General features: G+C 39.6%; 1 protein-coding gene and 1 non-coding gene across 2 annotated transcripts; both read left to right on the top strand.

The window, feature by feature from the left end:
* The first annotated feature begins 4,857 nt into the window (after window positions 1-4,857).
* LOC137806363 (uncharacterized) lies at window positions 4,858-6,282 on the top strand. Its single transcript, XM_068606423.1, has one exon. The coding sequence runs from the start codon at window positions 4,858-4,860 to the stop codon at window positions 6,280-6,282; it is 1,425 nt and encodes a 474-aa protein (XP_068462524.1).
* A 5,331-nt stretch (window positions 6,283-11,613) lies between these two features.
* On the top strand, window positions 11,614-11,715 carry LOC137812041 (small nucleolar RNA R71). The gene has a single exon (XR_011081226.1). It is a non-coding gene; the product is annotated as a small nucleolar RNA R71 (small nucleolar RNA).
* The last annotated feature ends 1,003 nt before the right edge of the window (window positions 11,716-12,718 follow it).

The raw sequence follows: 12,718 nt of genomic DNA, 5'->3' as shown, positions 1-12,718 counted from the left end.
CTAGTTTAAAGTCATACATTCTAACAATATTGGCCACTACAATCATGGAAAGCAAGAAAAGAAGATCCAAGATGTTTCTCCTTGACGACTGCCTCCTCTAGGGTTTTCTATCTCTCAATATCTTCCAATAATGTCTAGGGTTATGCCTCACGCATTCTATTTAACCTAATTGGGCTTGGGCTAAGTGACATCTCACTTAAGCGAGATATTACTTGCTTAAGCGAGTTTAACGAGAAAAAGTTCAACTTCACAGGAGTGAACTTGCTTAAGCAAGTCTTGGGAGAATTTCTCTAGAGAATAAGAAATATCTTTGATGTAAATTAGGGATTGAATTATAACCATTTTATTAATTAAAATCCATAAGTGTCTATTTTTTGTATGAAATTAAAAGTTCTTTCAAATATATAAATGATATTTCTACCCAAAGGCCACCTGAGCTAATACACTTGAACCTTTTTAGACCTACTAGGACTAAGTGTATTAGTTGTAAACTAAATGGTCTAGTCATTGTAGACAATTATACTAGATGAATATGAGTAAAGTCTTTTGTAAATTTATGAAAAGTGTTCAAAATGAAAAAAAGGTTTGTCAATGGTTGATGATAGAAATGATAATGGAAGAAAATTTGAAAATGAAAACTTTAGAGAGCTTTGGAAAAACTATGGTGTTAACCATAAGTTTTGTATTCCCAGAACGCCACAACAAAATGGTGTTGTTGATAAAAGTAATTGTACTGGACATGAGTACTCGGGACCTCGGTCCAGGTATTTGGGGGAGGTCAGTTTGGTGTTTGGGCTCAAGAGGTGAGTCGTGAGCTCAACCTAGATGTTGGTCAACCCAAAAAGGGTAGTTAAGATAAAAGATAAAGATATATTTTATCTATTATCATATTATTCTGAAGATGAAAGATATAATTGTTATTGTTTATATTTGTTATCATATTATTTTGAAGATAAAGAGATATTTTATCTCTTGTGATAATATGCAAGTTAGTTATATATTAATTAATACATGTTAGTTACATATTAATGAATAATTGTTGAGAATAATATTTTTGTCATATATTAATATAAGGATATTAGTATAATATAATTTTTTTAACCTAAAAGATAAGTGTGCGTGGTTATTAAGTTACATAAATACATGCATATAGTTATTGGTTGAAAAGATAAAGTTGTTAAATAAGAGAAACACCGTGAGTAAAGGTGCACACGTAAATAAAATATTTTCATGCTATTAGCACCTGAAGATAAGTGGTGCCCGTTAGCAGGTGGTTGACGTAGAACAGATTCCAGAGGAGACAGATCGAAGCTAGAGCTTGTAACCAAAGCCAACCTGCAAGAAAGTCAACCGGCGAGAACAATAATCATTCTTTAAAAGAAATGAATCAAATGATGTTAAATGATAATTGCATCTTAAAATGTTATTTACTGAAAACAAATTATGTTAGACCCTTGATAAATAGAAAGCCAAACATATTATATTTCCATTCTTTTGGAGTGCAATGTTTTATCCTAAATACTAAAGATAATATAGGTAAGTTTGAATGTAGAAGTGATGAAGGAATTTTACTTGGATATTCTAAAACATCTAAGGCTTATGGAATTTACAAATGTAAAAACTTTTGTAGTTGGGGAAGTCATTCATAGATTCAATGACCATAAGTTTGATAAGAAATTAATAGAGAAAAACAATTCTTGTTGATTTTTATTTCTAGGATCTACAAAAAATTCTACAACACAAAACCGTCCATAAGAGTTGTTAGGTGGTCCAACATGAGACTGGAAGAAATTCCACTCTAACAAAAAAAACCATCCAGTTGATGCCATCATTGAAGATCCATAAGAAGAAGAGACAACAAGGTCTACGTTGAAAGATCAAACAACCATGATTTTTCAAATAGAGCCCAAGAATTTAAATGAAGCAGTAAACGATGAGAGTTGGATAAAGGTACGAAGAGGAGCTAGATCAATTTTAGAAAAAAACAATGTTTGGCAGCTTGTCAACGCATCCAAGGACAAAGCATTCATTAGTGCAGAATGGGTGTTCAGAAACAAGTTGGACAAGCAGAGCAAGGTTGTGAGGAACAAGGCTAGATTAGTATCCAAAAGATACACACAATAAAAAGGTATAATTATACGGAAACTTGTGCTCTTATCACACATCTATAGACAATTGAAATTTTACTTTCATTTGTTATCTTTAGTAAAATGAAGTTGTAACAAATGGATGTAAAGAATGCATTCTTCAATTGATTCATCAAATAATAAGTTTATAGGGAACAACATTGAGGGAAGCATCTTCAATCAACAAAAAGAAAATTGTTTAAACTTTCCAAGGAAGGTTCCTTGGAGAATAATTAGGAGAAGATTACTGATGACTATTTTACGACAAGTCTACCATGTCAGAAGTAATAATTTGTCTCTAAGGAAAAATATTGAACCCACAAGGAACAATTGAATTCTTAAGTATAAGATTCACTAAATAGAAATCTATATAATAAATTTTGTTGATAGTTTGTTATGTATGATTGCAAGAATATAAATAAAGCAAAATAAAGAGTTGTTGATTTAATTAGGAAACCTAGGATTGGGGTTCATCCTTCTCACTCTTTTGTATTTGGAAAAGCATGATAATATTCTATCTTTGATTGATATTGTACCAACCAGTCCTCGGGTGTCGTTGATCGCTAGTAGTGAGAGACCACATAAGCTGGGTTCCACGAGCGGTGTGGGCCAGTGTCTCGCAAGACATGTGAGCCAAGGTGCCGAAGAGTGGTCAGGCATCGGTCACTAGGATGCGCTGATGTGTCCTCGACAATATAGTGAGGGCGATGAGACATCAAACATCAGTGACTCAAACAGGAGAGCTGGGCCACGAGAGGTGGATCCCAGACCACACACCAGTTATCAGTTAGGGAGAAGCCTAGATCACGAGGGGTCCATGCGTGTGGTGTGGATGGCGCGTTCAAGCGTAACACAAGTAAAGAGGCACTGGAAGAGATACGACCCATGGGGGTCACGATCCAAGGGTGAGCTGCATGAATGGCACGTGAACAGCTAGGGCATTCCCAGGACAGATGGCCCCAGAGGTTAGGTGCACAAGTTGGTACTCAGGTGGTCATCCCGTCAGAGGCTGCACTCTAGTAAGGGAGTCTCACGCGCTAGATTGCCTTAAGAGTGGGTGATAGCGGTGTTAAGGCACACCCTCAGTAAACCTAATTATGGTTAGCGGAAATAGTGGAAACCCTAGAGTATATAAAGGGTAGTATCAAACCTAATAAAGGTACGCATAGTTTTACGTGATTGAAACGTAACTTTTACGCTAACACACACACACAGATTACACAGGAGCTTTTCACAACTTACTTTGGTGTTTCCTAGTCCTACAATGACTTGAGCGTCGGAGTGCAAAGGACCTCTAGGGCGCCCTTTGTCTTTTTGATTTCAGGTGTTTGATCGAAAGAAGGCACGAACGAAGGGAGAGATAATTGGGCGTGTGATCATCGTGGACGCACGAAGGCAATCGAGTCAACCGGCAAGAACATTTGGTGCCCACCGTGAGACCCAATTTAAAACGCTGTCCCATTCGCAAGAACGAGAAAAAGATCAAGAAAGATGAGAAACACGAGGCAACGATCTGTTGCACCAAATGGAGGCGAAAGCCTCACCCTGCAACAGATCTTGGAAACGATGCAGGCTCTCCAAGAAACGGTGGCTGCATCAAGAGCAGATCAAGAACGCATCCAGATTGATCTGGCTGCGTCGTTGGCAAGGAATGAAGAATTGCAAAGAACCAACGAGGAATTGCGTAGGGGGTTGCGGAATCAGGGGGAACGTGAGGCGGAAGATCAATAACCCACGACGCCACCCAGGGAATTCCCAATGCCATTCTCTCAGGCAATCATGGAAGTCGTGATACCAACCACGTTCGTGGGGCCTAAAGCCACCTTCACAGGTGTAGAGGACCCAAATGCCCTTCTCACGGCCTTCCATACGCAGATGATGCTAGTTGGGGGATCTGACGCGGTGCGGTGCAAGCTATTCGTGAACACGCTGGTGGGCACGACGATAGATTGGTTCATCAGCCTCCCTGATGGCCACATAACGTCGTTCGCCCAACTTTCTAAGCTGTTCAGAGAGAAGTACATCACGAATTGGGCTCCCCCACCCATTTCTTACGACCTCTTTGACGTAAGATAGTATCAGGGAGAGTCCCTAAAGGAGTTCCTCAACCGTTTTGGGGCATAGGTGGTGAGGCTAAACACCAAGGATAAAACGATGATGATGCACGCGTTCAGAAAGGGCATCGTGCCCGGACCTTTCAGCAAATCACTCATCCAGAACCGCCCCAAAACTTTCGGCGAGATAAGGCGTCGAACGATGGCTCATATCGCGACAGAGGGAGAAGTCAACGAGAAGCGCACATGCGTTGTTCCCATGCACCCACGAGCACCAGGTCGACCTCAACCCCTGAGGGAACATGAGGCAACGACAAATAAGAGGGCTTTAGCGAAGCAGCAGCCTTACGGGCCCAGAAAGCCCCAGACCAAGGGACGCAAAAGGGAGAATGTGCCACCAAGGCACAACTTCGTGGTAGAATTGAAGGACATGATCGACGTTCCCAATATATAGGAGAGATTGAAGATACACGCTAAGTCTGACAAGAAGTTAGAGCCTAACAAGAACGCATGGTGTGAGTTCCACCACACGTTTGGCCACCCCATACGCAACTGCTTGGCGTTGGGACACCAGTTAGACGAGCTGGTGAAGAATGGTTTCCTGAAAGATTACTTGGTGGAGTCACAGGGAGACTAGAGCGTGACCGCCAGGAGGAGATCAGGGACACGAGATACCGATGCATGGCGAAATCCACACCATTGCTGGGGGTTTCTCAGGTGGAGGGTGTACCGCTTCTCAACAGAAGAAGTATGCCCGAGCGGTGATGTCGGTAGAGGCAGATGAGGCCCTTGACGTCGACCTTGTCTTCACCAAGACTAACCTCCGAGATGTCGTCCCCCACGACAATGACCCAGTGGTGATCTCGGTAGTAACCGCTGGGAGGAAGGTGCACCGTGTAATGGTGGATCAAGGAAGCTTGACAGACGTGATGTTCTGGACGACCTTCAACAAGTTGCAGTTGTCTCCTGACCAACTGAGGCCTTATACTGGCTGTTTGTACGGCTTCGCGGGAGATCAGGTGGAGGTACGCGGGCACTTAGAGCTGAGGACCACCTTCACAGATGGTGTCGCATCCCGCACAGAGAATATCAGGTACCTCGTCGTCAATTCCGCCTCCGCTTATAACGTACTGTTGGGTAGACCTACGCTGAACTGGCTGAGGGCGGTGGTGTCGACGAGGCACATGAAGATGAAGTTGCCTGACTTGGGAGGAAAGGTGATTACCATCAAGTCAGATCAGAAGGAGGCTGAGAGATGTTATGAGAACAACCTCAAGACTAAGAGAGGGGTGTTCATGGTTACCACCAGGGCACAAAGTGAAGAAGGGGTCGCCCCATCAGAGATCGCCTGGGAGAGGCGACCCAAACCAACAGGGGAAGTCATGGAGAGGGAGATTGGAGGTAGGGCATTCAAGCTTGGCAAATCTCTAGGCCAAGCAGCACAGGACCAGATCGTCGAGGTCATAGCACGGCATCTGGATGCCTTCGCATGGTCCGCCTCGGACATGCCAGGCATAGACCCAGACTTCCTGTGCCACCACCTCACCATAGACCCCAAGGTCAGGCCTATCCACCAGAGAAGAAGGAAGTTCAATGAAGATAGGCAGCATGTCATTAAAGAAGAGACGAAGAAGTTGTTGAGCGCCGACCACAAAAGGGAGATCCAGTACCCTGAGTGGTTGGCCAACGTGGCCTTGGTGAAGAAGGCCAACGGGAAGTGGAGAATGTGTGTTGACTTCACCGACCTCAACAAAGCATGCCCGAAGGACTCCTATCCTCTACCAAGCATCGGTGCCTTGGTAGACAGTGCATCGGGCTGCAAGATGCTCAGCTTCCTGGATGCTTTTTCTGGGTACAACCAGATCAAGATGCACCCCAGGGACGAGTGTAAGACAGCGTTCATGACAGAGCTATCTTGCTACTGTTACACAGTGATGCCTTTCAGGCTGAAGAACGCAGGCGCCACCTACCAGAGGCTGATGGACAGAGTGCTCGCGCCCATGATAAGGCGAAGTGTGCAAGCTTTTGTGGACAACATGGTGGTGACCTCACAGGTAAAAGATCAACATGTGGTTGACTTAGAGAGCTATTTACAACAATAGCTAAGTACAGACGGAAACTGAACCTCGAGAAGTGCGTGTTCAGGGTGGAGGCTGATAAATTCTTGGGTTTCTTACTCATTGAGCGTGGGATAGAATTGTGTGGGCTTACCACACCACTCCCCAGTCCACCACCAGAGAGACACCCTTCAACTTGGTGTATGGTTCGGACGCATTGATTTTAGTGGAGATCCAGGAGAGCTCGCCACGCTTCCTGAACTTCGTGGCTGAAGAGTCAAACAAAGAAAGAAAGGTGAACCTGGACCTACTGGATGAAGTCAGGGAGGAAGCAAGAATCAAAGCTGAAGCATTGAAGAGAAGGGTGGAGTACAAGCACAGCTCGAAGCTGAAGCCTCGCCAGTTCCAGGTTGTCGACCTGATGATGCGGAAGGCCCACCCGTATCAGCTGGAGAACAAGCTGCCCCCAAGTGGACTAGTCCTTTCAGAGTGACAGAGGCCCTTTGGAATGGAGCGTACAGGCTTGAGACGTCGGAGGGAGGCGCGATTCCTCGTACATGGAATGCGACCAACCTCCTTGCCTTTGAGCGAAGACGAGGTCAGTTTCGAACCCGTTCCCTTGCGTTAGAGGTCTCGAGAATGGGAAAGGTAGGTTCGTAGAGAACACCCCCCCCCCTCGAGTGAGAATGCCAAGGTTGAACAAGATGGTTCACCAGTGAAATCCTCCTCGCCTTTGAGTGAAGATGAGGTCAGATACGAACCCGTTCCCTTGCGTTAGAGGTCTCGGGTGTGGGGAAGGTAAGTCCACGGAGAACACCTCCCCCCTCGAGTGAAAGCGCTAAGGTTGAACGAGGTGGTTCATCAGTGAAATCCTCCTTCATGAGGTCAGTTCAGGTTAGTATGTAAACCCCCGCTACCTAATGAAGAGTATGCGGTAGAATGGGGTAGGGAAGCGTGCTACCTAAGGTTCAAGCGTTTGCCGAGGGCATTGTTGGAAGCATTAACACGAAGTGCAACAGTTAATGATCAGAGACGAAGAACGCAAGTTAAGCGGAATAGAAGAGTAGCATTCAAACAGATCAAGATCGAGGAAGTTAAAACAGTTAAAGATTTGAGGCATCTAAACAAACAGTTGCAAGTAAATAAAGCATTCATAAATAAAAGAGGAATTGTTTGCTGGGAGACCAAATACAGCTTAGGATGGTGGTGCCTTGGGCACAATATGCCCATCCACAACATGATTCGACGTCGCGAAGGGCGAGGCGTCCATCTCAGGGTGCGCACTTGCAACCTGAGCAAGGGCGTCCTCGAACCCCGCAGCGTACGCATCGATAACGTCCTCAATCAGGTCAGCCTCAGCTTTCTTGAAGTTTTCAGCCTGTTGGGTGAGCTCCGCCTCATGTTCCCCCCTTGATTCTGCAACCCCCTGCGCAATAAAATTATTAAGATAGTCAGTCTCCTAAGTATTGATTCCTCACATATTTATAAAAACTTCGTATCATATGTTGATAGCAATTAATATTTCAAATCTATTCCTAACATTTAAATATGTTAAGCATTATCATTTAAGCTAGATGCTTAGAAGTATTTTTCAGTCAAATCTAAGGATCAAAATCATGATAAAACAAGCACTAAGAATAAAATGACAATACCAATAATCAATCAAGAACAAAATATTATGTTTAAATATCACCTTAGTACATAAAGGGTTTCAATAGATTACTCGCAATCCCAAAGGGTAGAATTAGCCACTCATGTTGGACATTACAAGCATGAAAAGCAAGAAAAGAAGATTCAGGAGGATGTTTCTCCTTGACGGTTGCCTCCTCTAGTGTTTTCTATCACCTCCTATTCTCCCAATAATGTCTATGGTTATGTCTCATGCCTCATACTTAACCTAGTTGGGTGTGGGCTAAGTGACTTGTCGCCTAGGCGTGATTAGGCTCGCTTGGGCGAGTTGGACAAGAAAAAGCTCAACTTTTCTGTAGTGATCTTGCCTGAGCGTGATTGGGCTCGCTTAGGCGAGTTCCTCTAGAGTGCTTCTGGCTTAGGCGAGTTGGGGCAAATGTTTTAGCATTCGAGCTTTCCTTTTTCATCTTGTATATTCCCCTTTAGCCCTTTTATCTTCATTTTCGTCCAGAATCCTGAAATTAACACAAATTTGGGAATAAATCGTTCTTATTCATATTATAATCACAAAATATGTAAAAAAAATTTAAATTAATAAATTAGGGGTTAAATTATAGTTATTTTATCAATAAATATCCATAAGTGCTTGTCTTTTAATATGAAAAATTACTGAAATATGACACTTATCAACTCCCCCCAACCTAAAATCTTGTTTGTCCTCAAGAATAGTAAATGAATATAAATAAATCATATTTGAATTTAAATATCAAAACTGCTTTATTCACTAAAGAATAAATTAAGTTAGAAACTTATGTTGCTTCCAACTTTAAGTATAACAAAATATAGATACAATCAACTTCTAGGGGATCATATACTAAAACAATAAAATGACAATTCATCAATGAATTTCTTCTCATATGCTCACAAGTAAGTGTTTCTCTCTATTTTCATTGAATCCTATGAAATCACAGTTTCTTTTCATTTCATCTTGATATCACAATCATATTAAAAACATGAATCTTAAGGTTTTTTACAAGTTTATAATGAGGTTGGGTTTCCAAAAATTATTGGTTTTTTAGATAACAAAATGCACATTTTAAAGAACTAGAACCAACATATATATATATATATATATATATATATATTGAATCTATGTTTTCCTTCCTTACACATGCTAATGGGTAGGAAAATATATCACTCAAGGTTTAGGGTGCAATAATAACAAAAATTCTTGGCTCAAAAAGGGTTATTAAAAAAATGAATTATATTTAAGAAAAGGTTGACTATTTTGCCCTGGGTTCCTAATTAACACAAAGGTATCAATCGTCTTCATGCTCTTTTATGATGTAACATAAAATAAAAATTAAGCAACCACAACTATTAATTTATCAGTAAATCTCTCAAAACTGTTTAAGGTTCACACACTCACTTGGTTTAATTAGTCTTTTCCTTATTGTTTTGCCATTCTATGTTCTAATCAATCATCCTGTTAATTTTTCATGTATCCTAATTTCAACCATATTTGAATATGGATTCAATCATATTTTATTTTCCAATATGCGTCTAATTCATTTCACTGTTTAATATTCACACACAAATTCTGATTAATATTTTTTTTTCCATAATTCAATTTAATATTGCAATTTTTATTATTTAAGAAAAATAAAACTAGAAAACAAATCAATAATAAAATACAAGAAAATTTAAACAACTGAAAAGAAATAACTAGAAAGATAAAACCATGTTTTTGTTATGCTTTAGTGCTCAGTCTTCTCTTCTTAGCAATTCATCCTTCTCATCTACAACTGTAGATGGTTATGCTTCATCTGTTGTATCTGCCCCCTGAATAATATAATTTGTCCCTAGGCCAAGCTACATAAGCTCTAAACTGATTTGGAGGCCTATAGGGGTTAGGTTGCCCTCAATTACACACTTTTGGACCGTCAAACTAACTCAAGCGAGTTGTATCTCGCCCAGGCGAGATTATATTAGTGGAATCTCGCTTAAGCAATCGTTGTCTCGCTTGGGCAATAGTACTCCAGAGAGAATCCCTTTTTAAATTTCTTAACTCGCCTAGGTGAGCTATATCACACATGAGCGAGTTTCCCTACACAATATTTTTTGAAATTTATGCAAAAACATGAATTTATCAACAAAACTCAAAACAAAAAATAAAATCAACCAATAAAAAATAAAATATACTTATTGCATCTCTCAGTAAGCAATCTTCCCCTGTATTAAAAATTTTCAAACCAAAAATATTAAAAGTTACCTCATCATTTTGAGTTCACACTTTCTACATTCCCTTATCAATATCAATAACAACTTTAGTTGTTTTCATGAAGGGTCTGCCAAGTATTAGAGGAACTTCCATGTCTTCTCCTATGTCCATTACAACAAAATCTACGGGAAATATGAATTTATCCACCTTAACCAGAACATCTTCGAACACACCATATGGATACTTGGTTACTCTATCAGCTAATTGTAATGTCATCTTGGTGGTGTTAATCTCCAAATCGCCTATTTTCTTCAACATAGCTAAAGACATTAAATTTAGACTTGCCCCTAGATCCAATAAAGCCTTATCCACAAATAAAACACCTATGGTTACTGGGATAGTAAAATTTTGTTGGATCTTTAGATTTTAGGGGCAAGTTTTTTTTAATGATAGCATTGCAACCAACCTCCCTCTTTATATTCCTTTCATCAATGAAGCTCTTTTCTTTTTTGCCAACTCCTTTATATATTTTTTCACAAGTTGGCCTTTGCTCCAGAGCCTCTGCAAAAGAAATATTAGAATGCAAATTATAAAAAATTGTCTCTCTTTATCTTTTTTTGAAGGAGCATGAGGATATGGTAAATATTTTAAAGGAACACCTTTCCCTTTATTTTCACTCTTTTTTTTCCTCCTAAATCCTATTCTTCTCCCTCTCCATCAAGAAAGCACACTACACCATCCCCTCCTCCTACTATTTTACCACTTTCAATGGTAATTATATTGTGTTGTTCCTTTGGATTGGTTTGTGTGTTGGCTAAAAACTGACCACTATGTCTCTCTGCCAATTGTTTGGCAATTTTTCCTATCTGCATTTCTAAATTTCTGATTGCCTCCATATTGTTCTCTTGACTGGCTAGAGCAGCTTTCATGAAATTTTTCAAGGTATCTTCAAATTTGTTCAATCTTTCAGGAACTAAAGGACAGAGGGGTGGTTATTGTTGGAAATGACCTTGCTTGTTAAATGGACCACTATCTTGTTTCCACCCAAAATTTTGATTCTTATTTCTTTTCCAACCTTGAGAATAATTATTATTGCTTTCCCTGATTGCCCATGTAATCTACTTTTGCTTCATATGAATTATTTTGGTAAGAACAATGACCATTGGGATGATCACCTCCATAAAAAATCATACCTTATTGATTGATTTTGACTCTGAGAAGATTGCACAACTTGTAATTGTTGTGGTAGTTTAGCTATTTGTGGAGCTAATGCCTCAAGTTGTTGTGTCAAATTTTTGTTATGAGCCAAAAGTGCATTTGAAGTATTATGATCCATCATCCCCTTCTTTAGCTCATTTTGTCTATCATTTTGGGCTTGATAATATGTTGATGCCAATGCATCAATAATCTTTGTTTTTTTCTCTGTGTCAATCACCATCATTGTACCACCAACTGTAGCATGTAGAAGCATCTTGGTATCAAATTTGAGACCCTTATGAAAGATGCTCAATTGAGCAATGTCTTCAAACTCATGATTTGGAAATTTTCTCATCATCACCTTGATTCTCTCCCATGTCTCACAGAAGGCTTCATCCGCTCCTTGTTTGAACATAGAAATATCTGAATTTTCTTTAATATAGTGAGATAATGGAAAAAAAATATTTGTAAATTTTTTTCCTCTACATCCTTCCAACTAGTGAGACTCTAATTTGGATGTGATTTGAGCCATTCTTTAGCCTTTCCTGCCAATGAAAAGGGAAAGAAACACATATAAACAACTTCAATACCACTTGATTGAAAGCCCATTACTCCCTCCAATTCATAAAATGTAGACAAATGTGTATATGGATCTTCATGGTCCATTGTTGTAAATTGATGGGAACTGATTTTTATCTCCTAGGCCTTGGTGGTAGAAGGTACTGCAATACTAGAAAAATTCCTTGGCCCCTGCTACATGGCATAATCTCCAAGTGTTCTCTTAGGAGGTGGTGTTTTCTCTTTAGCCATGTTATTTTATTCCTGAGAAATACTAATGGGAAAGGAAGAAGTGATTGAGGATTCTTCTCTAGTGTCTCCTTGTTTTCCTTTTCTCTTTGTCTCCCTGTTTCTTCTAGCTGCCTTTTCAATCTCTTATTCAAATAATAATTGGTCTTTGTTAGCTTCCTTTTAATATCAAATAAGACAACTCACTCAAGGATTAGCACAAGGAATCACTAACAGTAAAAAAATAAACTTTTAAAAATCAAAATTGAAAGCAAATAAAAAAATTCAAAATAAATATGAAAATAAAATAAAACAAATATGTAAATAAAAAAAATTAAAACAATAAAGAAAACAAAAACAATTAAAATATTCACAAAATTTAAGAATTTGTACTCAAAATTTAAATTGTTCCCCGACAACGACGCCAAAAACTTGATGACTATTTTTCTGCAAGTGTACCATGTCAGAAGTAGTAATTTGTCCCAAAGGACGAATATCAAACCAACAAGGAACAATAGTATAAGATTCAATAAATAGAAAACAGGTTTTTTCCTTATAGCAGAAGTTGTCACAGTCAATCATGAACGTTGTTTTTCCTTATCTCATGGTTGCATCTAGATTTGATTGTATCCAGAGTGTGCATCCAAA

This window comes from Phaseolus vulgaris, chromosome 11 (assembly GCF_000499845.2).
Source record: "Phaseolus vulgaris cultivar G19833 chromosome 11, P. vulgaris v2.0, whole genome shotgun sequence".
Taxonomy (NCBI): domain Eukaryota; kingdom Viridiplantae; phylum Streptophyta; class Magnoliopsida; order Fabales; family Fabaceae; genus Phaseolus; species Phaseolus vulgaris.
The sequence above is the reverse complement of the archived record's forward strand: the minus strand, read 5'-3'. Positions and strand labels throughout refer to the sequence as shown.